A 24023-nucleotide genomic window follows, 5' to 3' on the forward strand; every position below is an offset into this window, starting at 1 on the left:
ATTTTTAGAAGTGATTTCTCTGGCAATATTATGATTGTGTGTGTGTGTCTTGGGTTGTTAGTGATTTTTTTTTTTTTTTTTTGACAAAACATGATATCTTTTTTTTTTGTTAATCCTCACCCAAGGATGTTTTTTCCATTGATTTTTAGAGAAAGTGGAAGGGAGAGAAAGAGGGGGAGAGAGATAAAGAGAGAGAAACATCAATGTGAGAAAGCTACATCAGTTGGTTGTGTGCAGTAAGCACGCAACCCAACTTGGGCCAGGGAATGAATCTGCAACCCAGGTACATGCCCATGACAGGGAATTGAACCTGAGACCCTTGGGTGGGTGGGCCAGTGCTCTAACCACAGAGCCACACCAGCCAGGGCAAAACATGATACATTTTTCATGCTCAATCTGAGGAGTTTGTCTTTTATGAGATAGAGATAATACAAAGCAAAGGATATATTTTTGAAAATGAAAGTGACACATATGCTTTGAAAAACATCAAGCCTATCAAAATGACAAATAAATAAATTCCCATTTTAATGTGTGACATAAAGTTTCCCCTTAATTTCTCTATGAAGTTAAGTTTTAATGATGAGCAGGACTTGCTCTATTATTTTGCTTTGCAAATGTTTGAAATTGTTCTTCAGCAGAAATAATGAATTCATCTATTTACAGAGTCTTAGACTTTGTGTTAACAATTCCACAATGTTATTATAATTAATATAACTTAGTATGCAAGAACTACCTATGAACCCAAACCAACCCTAATGTACCATCCCTCCTTTGAAATCAAATAGGGTTAATTTAACGTGTTCCTTAAAGGTTATATTCAGATAACATATGGAGATTCGTACACATTGTTTGGCAAGAATTATAGCAAAGCGGTGGCCTCTGCCTAACCAAACTTTGTCTTTGGGGAAAACATCTAAATCAAGGAACAGTAAAATGAAATCTCTATGAGACTTTCTTGATGTCATTTTCCATTGAATAAAAGTATTTGCCTTGCTTCCATGGTACCCATAGCACATCTTTTTCAATTCTCTTTGAAAGATAACATGAGAGGCAAGATGTGTTATTGCACATTTAGTAAGTATTCTTTGCAACTCTTGTGCTGATCCTAGATTTTTGCTGCTCTGTAAATTCCACTAGATTTGCCGATTTTATTCAAAAGCACAAAATTTTGTATAATAAGTGGCTGCCTGCTTAATGAGCTATGCTATGAAAACTGTCTGGAATTCAAATAAATTTCATATGTGGCTTAGGATAATAGAATTGACTTGGACACTATATTTGCAAATGCTTCTAAATCCTAGAACTGGTTAGTTATTATGCTCCAAATTTGTTCTCAATTTGGAATTTTATTCCTTACTAATTAGTTGTGAAATCAATCATTAATCATTTTGAAGTTTGTAAAAATATGCTTTCTTGCTGTAATCTTATAACTAATCCTCTGATGTATAATTAGAGAACTTTTCTCTTTGTTTTCTTTTAATGATTATCCTTTGCTTGCTGATAGTAAAAGATTTGCTTTGCTATGTTTTTAAAATTGATCATGGTTGGGTTTTGTTCTGCCACAGCATAGTTTTCATCTTTGTCATTACTCAATTTATTACAGCTGTTTACTAGGCTCTTTTATTCCTTTTGTAGTGTCAAGTATTACAAACCTTGCCACAGTTATAATGACTTAAAGATAGCCTTTTTGGATGTGAGGGCAATCTGGCTGTGACATCTGTTACCCCACTCATTCCCAGGGTTGATTCGGCTGATCTGGCGAACTAGGCGAGGGTTCTTCACCTCCCTCACCGATTCATGTGCGTCCCTCCCGAAGCTGTGCGCTCGGTCGAAGAGGATGAAAAAATAATAATAATAAAGATAGCCTTTTTGACATACAAAGCTACAAAAATTATTATTTCCTAGATGATTTTTCAACCTGTTTTAGGTGAATGAATTCTTTTTGGGAGCTCTAAAAAAGCAGATGATACCTATACTTTGCTCTGCTTTATTTAGTAAATAAAGATTCATAATGCATTTAATAAGAAGAATAAAACTAAATCACCACTGAATGCGTGGAAAACTACCTGGAATATATAATTGTATGCAAGATGGATTATATCCATATGTTAAGTTTATTTTAGTTTTGGATTTCTCAATAAACTAAAACCTCCCATAGACAAGATATGACCATAACTTTGTCTCAATTTTTGTCTGAATAGTTTAACCAGGGTTTAGCAGGTTGTTTTAGCAACCTATCTTTTATTTCCATAATTTCTTATCATTTTATCCCCCTTCTATTTTGAAGTATGTGGTTAGACTTGACATATTCTTCCTTCACTCTTCACTCTTTCCCCTTACTGACACTCTTTTTGTTTCCACCTTGAGTTTTTCAGGAATTCAAGGTCATGTCCGCTGCCATCTTATTGGGCGCTCAGGCCATATCACATGATTTTTACCCCCTTGACTTTTCATTAGGCCTTTTTTTGGTACTAGGAAGCTTCTTGGCTTCACTTTAAAACTGTGTTTGGCCATGTAGAGTCTATGTCTACGTAGAATTTTAAGTAAAATTTTCTTGTGTAATTAATTGTACCAGTGTTCCAGGTAATTAGGCCACTTAATAACCGAGAATGATGGGATTAATAATTCAAAGACAATTTATTTGAAGAAAGTGGATCTGGTGAATCCAATTAAGTATCTGTAAAATTCAAATCCAGTCCCATTTTATCTTCTCTATTTGTATGCTAAATTTTGATGTTGCTGTTGAGTGTGACCCAGCTGAGGGCAGCCAAGATACTAATGCCTATTTGTTTATATTTGCCATTCTTCTGCTAATTATTTGAGTCTCTGTGATTTTGTTGCTTCCTTTCAAAGTTAAGACTTTGGACTCACTTAAGATACTTGGGTTTCCTGTCTTCATTTTAAAGGTTTATTTTAAAGCTTCTTAATTTATAAAGTTATTAAACCTCTAATTCTCATTTTTCATCATTATTCCCTAAAATAGTGTGGTCCCCATTGCTGAGGGATGCTTTTTTTAAACATCTGTCTTTTCCTTATTGTGATTACTATGACCATAGGAAATGTACCTTCTCCAAATGCGCCATTAAAGCGGGTCTTAGCCTACACAGGCTGTTTTAGTAGAATGCAGACCATCAAGGAAATTCATGAATATCTGTCTCAGAGACTGCGTATCAAAGAAGAAGATATGCGCCTGTGGCTATACAACAGTGAGGTAAGAGGCATCTCAGAGTCAAGAAGGCATCTCCATGCAGAGATCAAGTGTTAAATTTGTATTTTATGAGTATGGGATTATTGTCTACAGTAATTATGCTGAAAACCATGCCAAGGAACTCAGTGAAAACTTCATCTTTTTTTTTTATCCTCACCCGAGGACATTTTTTTCCATTTTTTGTTCAGATAGAGTGGAAGGGAGAAAGAGGAAGAGAGAGAGAGAAACATCGATGTGAAAGGGACATATCAAGTGGCTGCCACCCGCACGACCAACCAGAGCCGGGGACAAACTGCAACCGAGGTACATGCCCTTAGCGGGAACCGAACCCGGGTCTCTCTGGACCACAGGCCGACGCTCTAACCGCTGAACTAAACCGGCCAGGGCGAAAACTTCATCTTTTAAATTACTATATGCATACATGTAGATATTTGTCACCTGAAATTCGTAATACCACTTAATCATTAAGGATAGTACTATCTTATAAAGATTATTGTTATAAAATAACAAAATATCTTTTTTTCAACTAAATAGAGTTTATTTTCTATTTCTTTTGAAGTAACATGCACATGTTAAAAAATTCAAACAATACAAAAGTATATAGTTAACATTCTTCCTTACCATTCTCTGACCCCTGTCTTTCATTCTCCTCAGAGGCAGTGCAGTTAATTGCTTAATTTGTATTGTGTTTTCAGATTATAATCTGAAATTGGATCATAAGTAGTTTTAACCAATTCTCTATTCCCTAGTTCCTTTTTTGTTTTGTTTTTTTATCCTCACTCGAGGACATTTTTTCATTTTTTGTTCAGATAGAGTGGAAAGGAGAGAGAGGGAGAGAGAGAAACATTGGCGTGAAAGGGACACATCAAGTGGCTGCCTGCCACATGACCCAACCAAGGCCAGGGACAAACTGCAACTGAGATACGTGCCCTTAGTGGGAACCAAACCCGGGTCTCTCTGGACCGCAGGCTGATGCTCTAACCGCTGAACCAAACTGGCCAGGGCTCCCTAGTTCCTTTTTTACATCCACCTTTGGTCACCAAAGGCAGTATAGTATAATAGTTTAAGAGCATGGCTTCTGGAGCCAAACTGCCAGGGATTAAATTCTGGCTCTGCCACCTGTTAGTTATATAACCAAAGGAAAGTCATTTAACTCTATCTCAGTTTTCTCATGAGTAAATGGGGAAAATAATAATATCTCCCATAGGGAACTTGTAAAAATTAAGTGAATTAATTGTGTAAGCACTTGCCCAGCCGGTGTGGCTCAGTGAATTGAGCATTGTCCCATGGACTGAGAGGTCAGGTCAGGCACATGCCCGGGTTGGGGGCTCGATCCCCAGTAGGGGGCGTGCAGTAGGCCTCTGATCCATGTTTCTCTCTCATGGATGTTTCTATCTCTCTCTTCGTTCCTCTCTATCTAAAAAAGAAAATCAATAAAAACATATTAATTGTGTGAGCACTTTAGACAGGGTGAGCATAAACAAAAATGTATAATTCTACTACATGACATTTGGTTTTACATTTTTAGTTCCTAGTAAGTGATCAAGTTTCCTCTTGATCACAGGCATATTTACTGAATTTCATACTAGGTTTAATATGTAATGAGCCTTCTTCTGATCTTCCCTAAATTTTGTATAACTTTGTTTTAGAGATATATAGTACATATTTATGAAGTATATCTTGGTTTTCCCTCATTTTACCACCTAAATTAAAAGTATTTCTGAACAACTATAGTAGGCCTAATATCTGTTACATTGGTTATGTAAGTACAAAGGTATTTTCCATTGTTGTTCATTTTTATTTTCATCTTTGTTTCAAGCTTATTAATCAAATTAACAGAAACATTTCATCCTTCATACACAGAATTACCTTACTCTTCTGGATGATGAAGATCATAAATTGGAGTATTTGAAAATTCAAGATGAGCAGCACCTAGTAATTGAAGGTACAAGAAAGAAGCATGCATTATATTAGATATTTAGAAGAACAAGTCAAAGATTTGGTTACTAATAATCTATTTATAACTTTTTCAACTTTTATTTGATATATTCTTTATGGTAAAGGAACCCCATTAAACCCTTATATAATCCTACATACTATTTATATTACTTTAAAAGAAAAATATATCTACATTTATTGTCTGGCAAGGGGTGGAAACGGTGGATAGAAACAAGTGAATTATAAGTTTACAAAGATTCTTAAATTTTTAAAGCTGCCTCTTTGAGTTTGAATAAGGAGACTAATTTTCTTGCATAGTTAGTGGCTTTCATTAGTCATCAACACTGGTCACTCACCAACTGAGCTTCCTTGTACAACCATACATAAATTTACACACATGTCACTGAAAAGTTAAAGTGTGCCTTCTCCCATCAATATTTATGGAAACATTGCTAGCTGCTTTTGTATTAAAATGAATAGATTACTCTCACAGTTGTCACAATTTAAGAAAGAATTTATAATAGTTATAATGTGTTAACTTTAAGAGCTTTCATTACTTCTATAGGTGTAATTTTACTCCAGGTAAGTAATTGAGGGAATAGCTTACTAATTAATTCTAACTAAGTGATTATAAAGTTCCCAGAATAAAGAATCAGAATGATTTCAGAGTCAGTTACTAAAAATAACTTGATTTTTTTTCTTTATAGTTTCTGATTAAGAAATAACTTTTTTTTTAACAAAAGTAGTTGAGGGGGTGTGATTTTAATGGATAAGAAATTAACACATTCTTATCTATCTTTCTAGTTCGAAACAAAGATATGAGTTGGCCTGAGGAAATGTCCTTTATAGCAAACAGTAGTAAAATAGACAGACACAAGGGTAAGTCTCCAGTGTATTATTTTTAAATAGATTATCTTAAAATACATTCTTATTATTTTCCCTCAACTATTGGAGTGTTAACAACTTTTGGCTTTCTAGTTCAAAAGTAGCCCAACCCGTGTGGCTCGGTGGTTGAGCATTGACCCATGCACCAAGAGGTCACTGGTTCGATTCCCGGTCAGGGCACATTGCCCAGGTTGTGGGCCCTATCCCCAGTGGGGGGCGTGCAGGAGGCGGACAGTTGATGTTTTCTCTCATCAAAGTTTCTATTTCTCTCTCCCTCTCCCTCTCTCTCTCAAATCAATAAAGAAAAAAAACATTTTAAAAAGTAACTAGGCCCCCCCCTTTTATTTTTATTTTTCCTGATGCATCAGATTTCTTCCTAACCTTGCAATTAAATAATTTATATAATATATTTTTCTGTTATACACACACACACACACACACACACACACACACACACACGTACGTGTATTTTTTAATCCTCACCTGAGGACTGGTATATTTTTTAATCCTCACCTGAGGATATTTTTCTATTTATCTTCAGATAGAGTGGGAGGGAGGGAGAGAGAGAGAAATATTGATGTGAGAAGGACACTTTGACTGGTTGCCTCCCACATGACCCTGACCAGGGTCGGGGACGAACCGCAACCGACGTACATGCCCTTGACAGGAATAGAACCCGTGACTCATTGGTCCTTGGGCCGACGCTCTAACCGCCAAGCCAAACTGGCCAGGGCTATAATATATTTTTCAATAAAAGTGAACATTTATTGAACTCATACTAAATAAGAAATGGTTAAGAAATGCTCCTCCCCCAAATTGTGTCAGATTTTTTTCCACTTAGCCCAGGATCAATGCCTTGCTGTTTCTCGTGGACTGAGAAGATCATGCTGTTTCACTAATTTTGAAAGTAGAGGGTAGCATGGTGGTGGACACTACTGGTGGAACATTTATTTCCTTTTAAACAAGCACTGAGATGAACTTGTTGCTTTCCATTGAGGTGCTTGAACTCTTCTGGTGCTCCAGTCATGGGCTCTTCTGAATAATCACTAGTGATACTTGCTGTAGCTTTAGTTGCTTCTTCTACAAAGCTGGTATTCTTTGATTCCACATCAATAAAGAATCAAAATTCAGGGTGCTTTCCAAATATACATCAGTGTTGGAGTCTGGGACAGTGCTCCAGTCTAGGTCAGTGGTGGAATCCACGGCAGTGTTTGACTCTTAGTCAGTGTTAATGTTTAGGTCATTGATATTGTGTGGGGATGATGCAAAGAAAGTCACAGCCAGGATGAACCAGGTAAAGATGAGGGCCTTCTTGATCATGGTGTAGATGGTCATAAAGAGTTTCCAAATTCTGCCTGGCCAGTGTGGCTCAGTGGTTGAGCATCCACCCATGCACTAAGAGGTTGCCAGTTCGATTCCTGGTCAGGACACATGCCCAGGTTGTGGGTCCAATCCCCAGTGGGGGAACATGCAGGAGGTAGCCAATCGGTGTTCTCGCTCATCAATGTTTCTCTCTCTCCAAAATCAATAAAGAAAAAATTTATTACAAAAAAGAATTTTCAAATTCTGGAGGGATCAGGTAGAGAGAAAAATGTAAATATATTTATTTTATTTATTTTTTATCCTCACCCGAGGATATTTTTCCATTTTTTGTACAGATAGAGTGGGAGGGAGAGAGAGGAAGGGAGAGAGAGTGAGAACCATCGATGTGAAGGGACACATCGAGTGGCTGCCACCCGCACGACCAACCAGGGCCGGGAACAAACTGCAACCGAAGTACATGCCTAGCGGGAACCGAACCCGGGTCTCTCCGGACCGCAGGCTGACACTCTAACCGCTGAGCCAAACTGGCCAGGGCGAAAAATGTAAATATATTAATACTGCTTACATAGGTATAATTTACCAAATTTCTCTAAGATTTTCTTATATATTTAAATAACTTTAAAATTTTTTCACCGTGTTGGGAATTCTCTAACTTTTCCTTCTGCCTTTCCATCTATCTTATTAAGGGTGTCTTAATGGCTAATCATTATACCAATATGAGAGCTCTCCAAAATTTTCCATCCTAAAAGTCAGTTCAAGTTTTTCAGTTCAAGATACTCACTATTCTGGCCAGTAATGGTATGATTTATAGCAATTCAACCAGTAAGTCTTTTATGGCCTAACGAGGGAAGCAAAAAGTGCAAAGCAAAGGATACAACCCTCATAAATCCAACAGTTCATTCTCACAGATAGCCTAAGAAAGATCTAATTTATATATTTTTAAAGGCATAATTCTAGGAGAGAAATATTTAAATTAAAAAAAAAAACTGGCATAGGAATTAAAGAGAATTATTGCTACTTTTAGATTGCAAATGAGCATGGATCGTCATGATTGCCAATAACACGCCATGAAAAACCTCCTCTACTATAGTATTACAAGACCAAATAAAGAAATATTAGCTCCACTTAGCTGATTTAAAAAGTTATAAAAAAGTTGCGTTGTATATAAGCAACTGTTTGGTCTATGACATTTGACTACAGCTAGTCTTCGATTCTCATATTGTTTGTTCCAGTTCCCACAGAAAAGGGAGCCACAGGTCTGAGTAACCTGGGAAACACATGCTTCATGAACTCAAGCATCCAGTGTGTTAGTAACACACAGCCACTGACACAGTATTTTATCTCAGGGAGACATCTTTATGAACTGAACAGGTAATCTTTCTTGAGTCATTGGCCTCTTAACTTTTATAACTTTGATATGAACTCATTATCACCTATATTTCCTCTTTCTTTACCATGGGAAAGAAAATTTTTACCTTATTTGCTCTATTTAGTATTAAAGAAGGGCCAGGGGATATTTCTCTTCTTTTAAAAAAGAAATTTTGATGTGAAAAAACAGATGCTAGACATTTTTTGTGCCCACATGATTGTTATTTATGAGAATCTTTGGCAACAAACTTTCCTCTCAAACTTCTAGGACAAATCCCATTGGTATGAAGGGGCATATGGCTAAATGCTATGGGGATTTAGTACAGGAACTTTGGAGTGGAACTCAGAAGAATGTTGCTCCATTAAAGCTTCGGGTAAGCAGTTAAAATAATATAAATGTATTTAAGTCCTGAATAGTTGTTTAAGAAATTATTTTTATCTACATATTTTTGTTTAGCTTTTTAGTTTTAATTTAACTATTTTTTTGGATGCTTCCCTAGGCATATACTGAATGTCAAATACTTTTACCTATTTAAATATATGCAAAATATAGCTATAGATATAGTGAGTGGGTAGGGAAAGATAAAGACACAGCCTAAATTTGATATGTAATTTATTTCACTAATTCATCAAGTATCTTTTATATGTAGTAAACCTTTCTTTGTTAATCCATCACTGTTAGCAATATTCTAACTGTAACATAGACTCCTGAGTCTAATTAATGACACGCAATACATTTTTAACATTATTATGGTAATAAGTTCTATCTGTAGAATTTTTTAAGTAGCAGAAAGAAAGAATGTAATGATAAAATTTTGTATTAATATCATTTGTGAATTTTTGTGAAGTTAGTATTATTTTTATCTTTATTTTAAAACAAGACAAAATCTTTTTAGGTTAAAAATTAATCATTATAATAGCTAAACATTTGGCTACCACTTACCAGGCACTGTTCTCCTTACTTTATGTATATTAACTCATTTAATCTTCTTTATAGCCCTATAATATAAAGTAATGTTATTATCCCCATTTTATGGCTGAGGAACTAAGGCTCAGAGCAGCTGAATAGCTTGCCCATGGTTGCAAGCTAGTTAGTAAGATCTCACAGTTAAGCATGAGGCTGTTCTACCTCTGATAATAGAAGTTAGGATGCAATAAGACAAGAAAAATTAAGTCTAAAAGAAAACATTATAATAGGAACTCTTTTAATGTGAGCAAATGCTATTTTCATATTTCTGTCTTACTGTCTTAAGTAACATCGGAATACCTAAAGAACTTTGTTTTTATGATGCTGAAGTGGGATATCATATTGGCCAAAATACTGTACTATTTACCTTCTTATAATGCTTCCGGTTGAATTATGAGGCATATTTATTCCAAATGTTATGGGGTAGCGAATAATGAGTTTGCTTCCTCTTTTATTTATAGTGGACGATAGCAAAATATGCTCCCAGGTTTAATGGGTTCCAGCAGCAAGATTCCCAAGAACTTCTGGCTTTTCTCTTGGATGGTCTTCATGAAGATCTCAACCGAGTCCATGAGAAGCCATATGTGGAACTGAAAGACAGTGATGGCCGACCAGACTGGGAAGTAGCTGCAGAGGTTTGTCAGTTTTGAGTTTCTAATGTAAGCAATAGATAAAATGTTCTGGCCACAAATAGGTGTTATACAACTTAAATTCTGTGATCAAAATTTTACTGTTAAAGTGAAGGAATTGGTATTTCTCTGCTTAATTTTTGTGCAGTAATGCCAAAACAAAGTATTTTTAAATGAAAACCAAAAAAATGTTTCCATTTCACATTGTACACTTTGTGATAGGATGTAGGAATAATTATTCATTAACTCCAAGAGTCTCTGCCCTGATCGGTTTTTCTCAGTGGTTAGAGCATAGGTCTGCGGACCAAAGAGTCCTGGGTTCGATTCTGGTCAAGGGTGCTTACCTCGATTGTAATTGGTCCCCGGCCCTGGTCAGTGTCGTGCGAGAGGCAACTGGTCAATGTGTCCCTCTCATGTGGATGTTTCTGTCTCTCTTGCTCTCTCTCTCTCCCTCCCACTCTTTCTGAAGATCAATAGAAAAATATTCAGATGACGATTAAAAAAAAGGAGTCCCCATAATTGCTAAAGTAATGTGTACAGTGACCAATAGACATATTTTATTTCCTTTTTAATGAATAATGAACTCTACCATGGTAAGAACAAAGAAAAAATGTTTTTCCATCTGAATTTAATATTCTGTAGGTTGAATGCTTGCTTCAGCAGCACATATACTAAAACTGGAACGATACAGAGAAGATTAGCATGGCCCCTGCGCAAGGATGACATGCAACTTCGTGAAGCATTCCATAAAATATATATACATTTTGTAGGCTGAACAGAAAGAAATATTCTATTGAATAACTGGTTTTCTCTATCTCATTACGCAATACATTTTCAATTTTATATCTAAATTATAAGTTTGTAGACTGAAAGATTTTATATTTTAAATGACTGTTGAGGATTATGTTCTTGACATTTAAATCTCATTTACTTAACCAGTTTCTTTGAATTTGTTTAGAAGTACTGTCCTTTTGAACTTTCAAAATTTTTTTTTCTCTAATCTTTTTCTCTGATAGGCCTGGGACAACCATCTGAGAAGGAATAGATCAATTGTTGTAGATTTGTTCCATGGACAGTTAAGGTCCCAAGTCAAATGCAAGACATGTGGTCATATAAGTGTCCGATTTGATCCATTCAATTTTTTGTCTTTGCCACTACCAATGGACAGTTATATGCACTTAGAAATAACAGGTAGGTCACAAAGTTCTAAAAAACTTAACTCCATTGTCTTTGACCTTATTCAAGCAGCCTGAATTTGTAAGTATGGTAATTTGTTTTCATAAAAATTGATAGTCTATTATAATTAGCCATCTAATTTTATATTATTTGAGGTTTGAAAGACTTGGAATGTGGGTCCATTTTTGTGCTTATTGATACCACTTTGTTAGTTTTAAACATGCCAGTAACTCTCTTTAAAATCTTGCAAAGCCACTTACGCTTCCATAACAGATGGACATTAAAAAAAAAAAAAAAGATTTCACTCATTGTGATCCCTAAGTATCATCTGTTGTAGTGTTTACATATAAAATAAAAATTCTAGATTGAAATATTTGCCATTTCCAAGTCATAAACACATACACACATACGGTCTAAAACTTTCACTGAAATCTTGCATTTTGCTGATAATAGATCTTTTCTCATTACTAGTTATTAAGTTGGATGGTACTACCCCTGTACGTTATGGACTAAGACTGAATATGGATGAAAAGTATACAGGTTTAAAAAAACAGCTGAGTGATCTCTGTGGACTTAAATCAGAACAAATCCTTCTTGCAGAAGTACATGGTTCCAACATAAAGGTAATATTAACTATTCCTTCTAGGAAACCCTTGATTCCATCCTTCAAAGATCAGTTTTCTCAATTAATTATGATGTTAAATGACCGAGGGAGGTATTAAAATGCAACAACTAAACAAAAAATTGTCAAGTCTTCCATTCCATTCCCTGGAGCATTTGAGATCTTACTCCCAGCATATTTTGTCAGTTTGGCTTAAATAAACTCTTACAAAAATTTTTAAAAAAAAAAAAGTTTTTCATCTCAGAAACTGAAAAGGGTTGTCTGCCAGAATAAAGGAGTAATGATAATGGTGGTATTTTTAAAAGAAGGGAATTATATAAGCCCAAGACTACCCATATGGAGTGACCTACAACTACAGTATAGATTTCCTCCAGTGGCTACTGCAGCTACACTTGGCACCTCTTCTGTATTACCACTGTCACTAGGATTCTTTCTAGGTTAAAGTAGTTGATGTATTTATGAATGTGTTTTTAGTATTTATTTATGAATATATATACCTGGCCTTTAACACACTAGGAATTTAGAGAGTAAAGACGAGTTGACACAAATCACTACTTCCTGCGTATCAGCTGGAGAAACAAACAATTTAATAAATATATTGCCAACTCTAAATTGAGCTCCTACCATTGGAATTATTTATATTTATCTTTGGGTTTTCTGAACAAGCTCTCCCACCTTATTGACATTTTGTTCATATGTAATGCAAAAGAGATCTCTCTGAGGGTTTGGGTTTAGATGCCTTGAAGTGAAGGACAAAACTTAAGAAACCAATTATACACAATATACTTCCTTTCTATGGAAAGTGATAATGGTTTTGTCAGTGAAGTTAGTTTATCAAGCTTTCATCTTTTAGTTATTTGAGAATTATTATTCATTCATCTTGTCTGTTTAGTGATAAAAGCATCTAAGACATTTTGCTTCAAATATATCACGAGTTCATTTTCCATTTTATCTGAAACATTTTCTTCTTGCCTCCTTTTCTATAGAATTTCCCTCAGGACAACCAAAAAGTACGACTCTCAGTGAGTGGATTTTTGTGTGCATTTGAAATTCCCATCCCTGGATCTCCAATTTCAGCTTCTAGTCCAATACAGACAGGTATGGTAAAACTAGGGCTTCTTTTCATGATTTCAGCTTAAATATTGGGCTAAGGGTTATCCTTTTTATATTTGTTTGGACTGAGGATATTAGAGCAAAAGAATTTCTCAGGCTGAAGGAAACCTTTGTGATGATTTGGCTCAGATTCTTCATTTTATAGGTGAGGGGCCTAAAATTCAGAGAACCTAAGTAACTAAGTTAAATAGATAATTATGAGGGGTTTTTTTTGTTTTTTTTTTAATCCTCACCCGAGGACATTTTTCCATTTTTTGTTCAGGTAGAGTGGGAGGGAGAGAGAGGAACAGAGAGAGAGAGAGAAACATCAATGTGAAAGGAACACATCGAGTGGCTGCCACCCGCACGACTGACCAGAGCCGGGGACAAACTGCAACCAAGGTACATGCCCTTAGCGGGAACCGAACCCGGGTCTCTCAGGACCGCAGGCCGACGCTTTAACCGCCGAGCCAAACCGGCCAGGGCGATAATTATGAGTTAATCTACCACTAGAATTCAGGTCTCTTTTTACTCTTTTATCTAATACTAACATGGCAACAGATAGTGTGAGAAGAATGTGCTATCAAAAAACATGACAGCAGCCCTGGCCGGTTTGGCTCAGCGGTTAGAGCGTCGGCCTGCGGTCCTGAGAGACCCGGGTTCGGTTCCCACTAAGGGCATGTACCTCGGTTGCAGTTTGTCCCCGGCTCTGGTCGGTCGTGCGGGTGGCAGCCACTCGATGTGTCCCTTTCACATCGATGTTTCTCTCTCTCTCTCTTCCTCTCTCTCCCTCCCACTCTACCTGAACAAAAAATGGAAAAATGTCCTCGGGTGAGGATAAAAAAAAAAAATGACAGCAGTCCTGGCTGGTTTGGCTCAGCGGTTAGAGCGTTGGCCTGCGGACCAGAGAGTCCTGGGTTCAGTTCCCACTAAGGGCACGTACCTCGGTTGCATATGTCCCCGGCCCCAGTTGGGGTCTTGTGGGTGGCGACCACTCCATGTGACTCTCTCACATCGATGTTTCTCTCCCCACCCCTTCTCTCTCCCGCTCTATCTGAAGATAAATACAAAAATGTCCTCGGGTGAGGCTAAAACACACACACACACACAAACATGACAGTAAATATGACTAAAAAGTAATTTGTTTATCTAATATTGCATATGATTTAATATGGTCATCTAATGAGTCTTTTGACCATTGATACGGTTGTTTGTTCTTTTTTATACTGCTGATAATTAGGTTCATTCCCTAATTAATTATAAAGTGCTGCAGAGAGAATGAGGCTTCTCTCATTGGCACTTAATAGATAGAACTGATGATTTGGTGGATGATTTAATATTGCTTTTTTGTTTAGATCTTCACTGAACAATGTAACTTTCTTCAGTGATGAAAGTTTACATGAATTGTTGAGCACTTGAAATGTGGCTAATGATTAGACTAAGGAAATGTATTTCATTTTAAGTTAAAAAGCAACATCTTTCATCAGTTGTAGCAAATGTACCACTCTGGTGGGGGTTGTTGTTATTGGGGGAAACTATGCATGTGTGGGGCAAGGGATATGTGGGAAATTTCTGTACATTCTTTATTTTGCTGTGAATCTAAAACTGCTCTAAAAAAAAAAAAAGTTTAATGAAATTTTAAAAAAGGAAAAGCAACATCTGGCTAGAGATTGCTGTATTGGACAGAACATATTTAGAGGAATGGAGAAATGCATTTCTAGAGGAGAGGAAAAAGAAAACAAGTGGTAGAACTGTTTGAGTGCCACAACATGATTCTGATAAAGATTTCTGCAAAAATTCTATTTACACTTTCTATCAGTTATTCTTGGTTTGTCATTTAGGCTTAAGTGTGAGTTATATAAGTAATATCTGAAATGAAAATCTTCTAATATAGAATTATTATTTGAACTATAATTTCTCCTTGTTCTTTATGAAAAGAGACTATACTATCAGTGGTCTGGGTCCTCACAATATTTAAGAAAAGACAAAGATGGAAGTATTACAAGCTTATGATACTATACTTTTCTTTGAATTCGTAGATTTCTCCTCTTCTCCATCTACAAATGGAATGTTAACCCTAACCACCAATGGGGACCTGCCCCGACCAATATTCATCCCCAATGGAATGCCAAACACGGTTGTGCCATGTGGAACTGAGAAGAGCTTCACAAATGGAATGGTGAATGGTCATATGCCATCTCTTCCTGACAATCACTTTATAGGTTACATTATTGCAGTCCATCGAAAAATGGTTAGTTTAATATTAGGCAAGTTACTTGATGGTCTTGCCAGTGTCATTTGCAACATCTTCATTGTGTGCATTTTCAACGTGTTATATATGCTTTTGTAAGTGATCTTAGCTTGTGTATGGAATGACATTGCTCACTCTTTTTGTTGTTGTTGTTAATCTTCACCTGAGTATATTTTTTCATTGATTTTTAGAGAGAGTGGAAGGGAGGGGGGGAGAGAGAGACAGAGAGACATCGATGTGAGAGAGACACACCAATTAGTTGCCTCCCGCACAACTCTGACCAGGGTTGGGGATTAAACCTGCAACCCTGGTACGTGCCCTTCACTGGGAATCAAATCCATTACCCTTTTGTCTGTAGGCCGCCTCTCTAACCATTGAGCCAAACTGGCCAGGGCTAAATTTTCATCTTTTAACCAGTCTCCTCTATTTCCAGTTTCCTTTATGATCTAGCCAGCTGTTTTGGGGAATACCTAAAATTGATTTTACCATCTGTCTGTCCCAAGTCAGGTCATTTTTGCCATTATTTCCCATTCTTCCATGCTAAAGGCTAAAGGCTGGAAGTGTTCTTAGGTTTTTTCCTCCTTTTCTTCTAAAACCCTCTGTTCAGTATATCACTATGCCCTTTAATTCCTTCTTTCAAAACACTACTTGAATTTATCATTTGTTCATTTTCATTGCCACCTTTTTTTTCCCTAGCTTATTTCTTTTTTTAACATGTTATTTTTCAATAGCAGTTGACATACAATTTTACATTAGTTTCAGGTATACAACATAGTGGTGAGACGTTTATTTAATTTTCAAAGTGATGGCCCAATAATTCTGTTACCTAAATGACATCATATGTATTTTTTAGACACTTTTGATCTCATGGTTGAATTACCTTGAAAGTACTTTATTTTTCTCTACTGTCTTCTGCATGGTAGAAAACTAAGAATTTGGCAAGGAAACATAGGCAAAAATATTCAGAGAATAAAGAGAGAAACAGAAAAACTGTATTGATACAACAACTAAAGGACAAGTCCATTTCAAAAAAAGACAAAGGGGCCTGGTTGGTGTGGCTCAGTGGTTGATGTTGACCCATGTACCAAGAGGCCGCTGGTTCGATTCCCAGTCAGGGCACATGCCCAGGTTGTGGGCCCAATCCCCAGTGGGGCGCATGCAGGAGGTGGTCAGTCGATGTTCTCGCTCATCATTGTTTCTCTCTCTCTCTCTCTGTCCCTCTCCCTTCCTCTCTCTCTAAAATCAATAAAGAAAAAAATTATTTAAAAAAAAGAGAGAGAAGGGACCCTGCCGGTGTGGCGTAGTAGATTTAGCGTTATCTCATACAGCAAGAGGTCACCGGTTTAATTCCCAGTCAGGCCACATGCCAAATTTCAGGCTCGATCCCCAATAAGGGGTATGCAGGGGGCAGCTCATTGTTTTTTTTTCTCTCATCAATACTTCTGTCTCTTTCTCCTTCTCCCTTTCTCTCTCTCTAAAATCAATAAAAATATATTTTTAAAAAGAGAGAAAGGAAGGGAAGGAGTAAGGGGTCTAGGGTTAGAGGGAAGGAAGGAGATAGACTGAGAAGAGTAGAGGAAAAGATGGTTGTTTAAATTTAGTAAAAACTTAAATAATAACTATAAATAAAATACAACTTATTTAGTAAAGTAAGTCATATGCTGAGGGTTAGAGTGGAAGAAAAGTAGAAGTTTGACGAGAGAACAACTAATCTAAGTTTGTAGATTTTTTAAAAATGTTGTGAACTCCCATCTACATTTCTGTGGGTCCTATAATAATCATACTGACCCATGAAATGGGGTCTTCAAATCATGTATTTAGCTAAGCTTAATTGAATAACGGCAAAATAAAATGCTTGAGAATCTGAAGTAAAAGAGTCTTCTCACTTATAAACTAGATAACCCTTAGAGAGTGTATAGGTTATTGATTTAGCTTCTCTAACCACTATATAAAAACCATTTTAAAGAATTAAATATTCAAGTACTTAGCAGCTTTTTTGAATAATCCTGAACTTCCAACAACCTATTATACTAAATTTTTGTTTTATTAAGTAACCATTTCCAGGCTAATTCTGTGCAGTATCTCTATATGAAGGAATTTCATAAAAATCTTAACATACTTGAATCAAATATTTAAAAAGTTTACCTTTTAATTTATAATTTATTAAAAAATAAAGAAGTTTGCCCTGGCTGGTTTGGCTCAGCGGTTAGAGCGTCGGCCTGTGGGGTCCCGAGAATCCTGGGTTCGGTTCTTGCTAAGGGCACGTACCTCGGTTGCAGTTTGTCCCTGGCCCTGGTTGGGTTGTGTGGGTGGCAACCACTCGATGCATCCCTTTCATGTCAATACCCCCCCCCCCCCGCTCTCCCACTCTATCTGAACAAAAAATGGAAAAATGTCCTTGGGTGAGGATAAAAATATGATAAAGAAGACTATGAAGTCACTCAGCTGCTTTTAGGAAGGTGGATAAGTTGTTACAAAATTTAATGACTGGTTTTGTAAGTCTCCAAAAGTTTGGGGATTGCTATAACAATACTTATCAATAGCAAATTTTTTGAAAATTGCATTTTGAGGGAATTTTGGCTTATGGGAATATTTTCTTTTTTTTTATCCTCACCCGAGGACACTTTTTGCATTTATCTTCAGATAGAGCAGGAGGGAGAGAAAGAGGGAGAGAGAGAGAGAGAAACATTGATGTGAGAGAGACACACCAAGTGGTTGCCACCCATACAACCCCAACCACAGCCGGGGACAAACTACAACCGAGGTACGTACCCTTAGCGGGAACCGAACCCGGGATTCTCTGGTCCGCCGACCAACACTCTAATTGCTGAGCCAAACCTGCCAGTGCATGGGAATATTTTCTAGAGAAAGGGTTTTAATTGCTTAAAAGCCTTGAGCTACAAAACTATTACTAGTTTTTACATATAATTCAGTGTGGGTGTGAAATGTTTATCATAGAAAACTGGTTTGCAAGTATTCAATGCTGAATATCCAAGTTTGATAGACAGCCACTCCAAAATTGGCAGTACCTCAACCTTCCAGTGTAGCAATTCTCTTCATATTAATAGTGGTAGAGCCCCGCCAGGCCGGTGTGGCTCAGTGGTTGAGCATCGCACCAAGAGGTTGCCGGTTCGATTCCCTGTCAGGGCACATCCCCAGGTTGTGGGCCTGATCCCCAATGGGGGGCATGCAGGAGGCGGCCAGTCGATGTTCTCTCTCATGGATGTTTCTATCTCTCTCTGCCTCTCCCTTCCTCTCTCTTTCAAATCAATAAAGAAAAAAAAATTTTTTAAAGAGAAAGTGGTAGAGCCCTCTTGGCTCAGTGATTAGAGTATTGACCTAAGGACCAATGGCCTAAGGTTCAATTCTGGTCAAGGACACATAGCTCAGATGTGGTTCGTTCCTGGTCCTGGTCGGGGTCCTGCGGGAGGCAGCCAGTCAATATGTCTCTCCTGTCAATGTTTCTATCTCTTTCTCTCTCTGTCTTTCTCTCTCTCTTTCTTTCTCTCTCTCTCCCTCTCCCCCTCCCTCCCACTCCATCTGAAGATAAATGGAAAAATGTCCTTAGGTGAGGATAAAAAATAAAAATAATAATAATTTAAAAAAGAGTGGCCCTGGCTAGTTTGGCTCAGTGGTAGAGTGTTGGCCCATAGACCAATGAGTCATGGGTTCGATTCCGGTCAAGGGCACACGTACCTTGGTTGCAGTTCGTCCTTGGCCCTGGTTGGGGTCCTGTGAGAGGCAACCAGTAGATGTGTCCCTCTCACATCGATATTTCTCTTTCTCTCCCTTTCTCTCCCTCTCTCTTTCTACCACTTTATCAAGATAAATAGGAAAATATCCTCAGGTGAGGATTAAAAAAAAAAAAGAGTGGTAGTGACTAATTTGAAAATGGTAGTGAGCTCAGCCAGTGTTGCTCAGTGGATTGAGCGTCGTCCCATGGACTGAGATGTCCCGCTTCGATTCCCAGTCGGCACATACCAAGGTTGCAGGCTTAGTCCCCAGTAGGGGGGGTGCAGGAGGCAGCCCATCAATGTTTCTCTCACATAGATGGTTCTAGCTCTCTCTTCCTTCCTCTCTCTCTAAAAAATTGAATAAAACACATATTTTTTTAAATGGCAGTGATACATGTTATTAGCAGTGATAGAAGAACAAAAAGGAAGAATCAGAGGCCTATCTTCTCAATTCTCTCCTCTCTTGTTTGTACATACAGATGAGAACAGAACTGTATTTCCTGTCATCTCAGAAGAATCGACCCAGCCTCTTTGGAATGCCATTGATTGTTCCGTGTACTGTGCATACCAGGAAGAAAGACCTGTATGATGCAGTTTGGATTCAAGTATCTCGATTAGCCAGCCCACTCCCACCTCAGGAAGCTAGTAACCATGCTCAGGATTGGTGAGTTCAGGGGATCAGCCTAGACCTGCAGTTCCAAACTCCAGAAGACTTTATATGAATTCTTTGTGATTTATAGGACCCATTTTATGTGGTTTTTTTTATCCTCACCCGAGGACATTTTTTTTTTTTTTTTTGATATTTTGTTCAGATAGTGGGAGGAAGAGAGAGAGAGAGAGAGAAGCATCAATGTGAAAGGGACACATCGAGTGGTTGCCACCCACACGACCCAACCAGGACCAGGGACAAACTGCAACCGAGGTACATGCCCTTAGTGGGAACTGAACCCAGGTCTCTCTGGACTGCAGGCTAACGCTCTAACCACTGAGCCAAACCATTTTATGTAAGTTTAATCACATTTTTTTAAATAAAGAAATTCCATATTTTACTTTTTAAAAAATATGTTTTTATTGATTTTTTTTAGAAAGAAGGGAGAGAGATAGATAAAAAACATCAATGTAAGAGAGAAACAGATCAGCTGCCTCCTGCACACCCCCTACTGGGGATTGAGCCTGCAACCCAGGCATGTGCCCTAACTGGGAATCGAACCGGGACATCTCAGTCCATGGGACGAACCATAATCCCTGAGCCACACCAGCCAGGCTAGTTTAATCACTCTTTGAAGAACCATCCAGGGAGCATATAAATTCAACCATTTGGTTTGATCTTTTGAGTAGGAGAGACTATACAGCTTCCTTTCATCACCTAGACATTTTAGTGTCTAATAATACTTTTATTCACTAATCCCTCCTGCTGCTTTAAATGCTTCAGGGAATATTCTTGACTTCTGTTACTGCAAAAATAGAGAGTATGAATTTCATCCTCTGAAATCCGGAATGGGAGCAGTAGTGTGCATATCTATACATGAACTCTGAAAATGTTTTATGGTAACAGATAATTCAGTTGGATTGTTTCCATACCATGTCATTTTAATATGGAATAATTTTATAAGTCTAGTTAAAGAATAAACATCTTCTATTTTCCTTCCATTCTTCCTACCACTGTTCTACTGGATTACTAAATGTATTTACTTCTAACAATCATTGGGATTGTGATGCCCTATTTATATCTCAGTTGAATTCCAGATTATTATTTTGTTATCATGGTGCAAGTGAGAGTTCTGCTTCTGTGTGAACAGAGTAAAGAAGTTTTTTTAGTTAATAGGTTACTTGATATGGGGTATTTTGATGATTAAATATGGCTTACGGTAAATCAGTCTTAAAGGAAAACTTCAAATAATAGATAAGCAATTTAGTTGATGACTGTTGTGTTTAGTAAAAATGACAGTAGGGCAAGATTAAATTTTTGGAACACTGAGGACTTTTTCAGGGCTTGCTAGTGAATTGGATATGGAATATGAGGAAAAGAGGAGTCCAAGCTGTTTTAATTCAGAACAATTGTTTGTGAATGGTGGTACCATTTAATAAAATAAGGAAGACTAGCCCTGGCTGGTTTGCCTCAGCAGTTAGAGCATCAGCCTGAGGACCAAAGAGTCTTGGGTTCAGTTCCAGTCAAAGGCACGTACTTTGGTTGCAGTTTGTTCCCTGATCCTGATCCGGGTCATGTGGGAGGCAACCAATCAATGTGTCTCTCTCACACTGATGTTTCTCTCCCCCGCCCCCCTCTATATCTGAAGATAAATGGAAAAATATCTTTGGATGAGGATTTTAAAAAAAATCATATTTTAAAATAAGGAAGACTGGAGAAGAAGCAGATTTTGAAAAAGCATGAAAGGAATCAAATTAAATTCAAGATGTGTGTTATATTTTTGAGTGGAAAATAGACTTAAGTGTTCTTTGCTGGACATATAAGGATAGGTGACATCAACAAATAGTCGATATTTAAAACACTGAGACCAGATGATACCATTTCAGTGGTTCTCAACCTTCCTAATGCCACGACCCTTTAATACAGTTCCTCATGTTGTGGTGACCCCCAACCATAAAATTATTTTCGTTGCTACTTCATAACTGTAATTTTGCTACTGTTATGACTCGCCATCAGAAATACGTGTTTTCTGCCCTGCCCGGTTTGGCTCCGCGGTTAGAGCGTCGACCTGCGGTCCTGAGAGACCCGGGTTCGATTCCCGATAAGGGCGTGTACCTCGGTTGCAGTTTGTCCCCGGCCCTGGTCGGTCGTGCGGGTGGCAGCCACTCGATGTGTTCCTTTCACATCGATGTTTCTCTCTCTCTCTCTCTCTGTTCCTCTCTCTCCCTCCCACTCTACCTGAACAAAAAAATGGGAAAATGTCCTCGGGTGAGGATAAAAAAAAAAAAAGAAATACGTGTTTTCTGATGGTCTCAGGCAACCCCTGTGAAAGGGTTGTTAGACCCCCAAAGGGGTCACGACCCACAGGTTGAAAACTGCTGATTTAGACAATAAAAGTTAGGGAAGATGCCCAAGATCTAACTCCTGATGCATTTCAACATTTAGAGGTTGGAAAGAGGAGGACAAGGCACAACAAAGGAGATTGAGAAGGAGCAGCCAGTGATGTAAGAAGAAAACCAGGAGTGAGTAGTGTCCCAGAAGTTAAATGAAGGAAGTGTCTGGGGAAACAGCTGATCCGTTTCAAATGCTACAGAGGGATTGAGTAAGAGGAGGCCTGGGAATTAACCACTGGGTTTGATAAAATGGCGGTCTTTGGTGACCTTTGCAAAAGCTTCTTTTAGTGGAGTGGTATAGATGAAGGCATGAAGGTGAAAGTTGGTTAAAGAGAAAATGTTTGTACAGACATTAAAAAGATAATAAGCTTATCTTTTAGAGATAACACACTGAAATATTTATGGATGAAAATGATAAAATGCCTCTGGTTTCCTTCAAAAAAATTTAGTGGGTCATAAGAGCCAAAAAGTGGAAACAACCCAAGTGTTCATCAGTAGATGAATAGATAAACAAAATGTGTATATATATAGTGAAGCACTGTTCAGTCACAAAAAGGAATGAATTTCTGATACATACTTAACATGGATGAACCTTGAAAACATTATGCTTAGTGAAATACGCCAGACACAAAAGGACAAATATTGTATGATTCCACTTTTATGAGGTATCTTGAATAGGCAAATTCATAGACAGAAAGTTAATTGCAGGTTACCAGGGATGGGGGTGGGGGGTATTATTGCTTAATGGGTAAGAGTTGCTATTTGGGAAGGTGAAAAAATTCTGGAGATGGATGGTGGTGATGATTGTATACCTTAATGCCACTGAACTGTACATTTTAAATGGTTACATGGTAAATTTTATATATATTTTACCACAAAAATGGAGTACAATAATCTAGTGGGACTAAGTATAGGTATAGTAAATTAAGAGTGGCCAGGAGTTTACGATTTTTATAATTAAGTGATGAATATACATGGGTATTCATTGTACAATTCTCTACATTTGTGTTTATATCAGTAAATTTGAAATTAGATTAACTGGATAAATTTCTGGAATTGAGGATCCATATAAAAGATGGTTTTTCTGGCCCTGGCCGGTTTGGCTCAATGGTTAGAGCGTCAGCTCACGGACCAATGAGTCGCGGGTTCGATCCCTGGCCCTGGTTGGGGTTGTGCTGGAGGCAGCCACTCGATATATCCCTTTCACATCGATATTTCTCTCTCTCCCTCCCTTCCACTCTGTCTGAACAAAAATGGAAAAAAAGTCCTTGGGTGAGGATAAAAAAAAAAAAGATGATTATTCTGAAGGACAGTGAGTAAGGAAGAAAGTGAGGCTTTGAGGGCAGTGATCGGAGGTTCTATTGAGTCAAAGAATTGTTAGAGTAGTGATATTTAAATAAGTAGTTAATCCGAAAAGATAGGAATTATTTGGGTGAAGTGTAGGGTATTTAGAATTGAGATATTTAGAGGTGGTTAAAGTCCTTATCATGTTCATTACCTTCAGCAGTCATGTAATAGCCACTACCAAATAACAAGGTCTAAAATATGACTATTGGAGGGGGTAGATCATATATGATGGAGGAAATTATTGTTGAAAGAGAGAAGGCCTAAGTGTTGTTGGATAAGTTACATTGATGTTGAGGTCACCAAGAATAATAACAGAAGTAATAAAGAGAAAAACAGTGAGCCAGGTTCTAAAATCCTTAGTAAATGAAGAGATGCACCTACCAAGGAGGCATATCATGTGATATAATATAATAGCATGTGATACAGAGAAACCAGAATTTT

General features: G+C 37.5%; 1 protein-coding gene and 1 non-coding gene across 31 annotated transcripts in view; both read left to right on the plus strand.

Moving 5' to 3' along the window:
• Positions 1–24023, plus strand: part of USP32 (ubiquitin specific peptidase 32) — a 160951-nt gene that overhangs the window by 118096 nt on the left and 18832 nt on the right. For all 30 annotated transcript variants that reach the window (XM_036267923.1, XM_036267903.1, XM_036267915.1 and 27 more), the window contains 11 exons: positions 3057–3211; positions 5072–5153; positions 5951–6025; positions 8587–8725; positions 8991–9096; positions 10151–10324; positions 11335–11509; positions 11966–12117; positions 13103–13214; positions 15248–15459; positions 19673–19857. In XM_036267923.1, coding sequence (XP_036123816.1) covers positions 3057–3211; positions 5072–5153; positions 5951–6025; positions 8587–8725; positions 8991–9096; positions 10151–10324; positions 11335–11509; positions 11966–12117; positions 13103–13214; positions 15248–15459; positions 19673–19857 — 1567 coding nt within the window. The remainder of the gene's footprint in view (positions 1–3056; positions 3212–5071; positions 5154–5950; positions 6026–8586; positions 8726–8990; positions 9097–10150; positions 10325–11334; positions 11510–11965; positions 12118–13102; positions 13215–15247; positions 15460–19672; positions 19858–24023) is intronic.
• On the plus strand, positions 10970–11072 carry LOC118635087. Its single transcript, XR_004960434.1, has one exon. It is a non-coding gene; the product is annotated as a U6 spliceosomal RNA (small nuclear RNA).

The sequence above is a fragment of the Molossus molossus genome, unplaced genomic scaffold (genome assembly GCF_014108415.1).
Source record: "Molossus molossus isolate mMolMol1 unplaced genomic scaffold, mMolMol1.p scaffold_m16_p_19, whole genome shotgun sequence".
Lineage (NCBI taxonomy): Eukaryota > Metazoa > Chordata > Mammalia > Chiroptera > Molossidae > Molossus > Molossus molossus.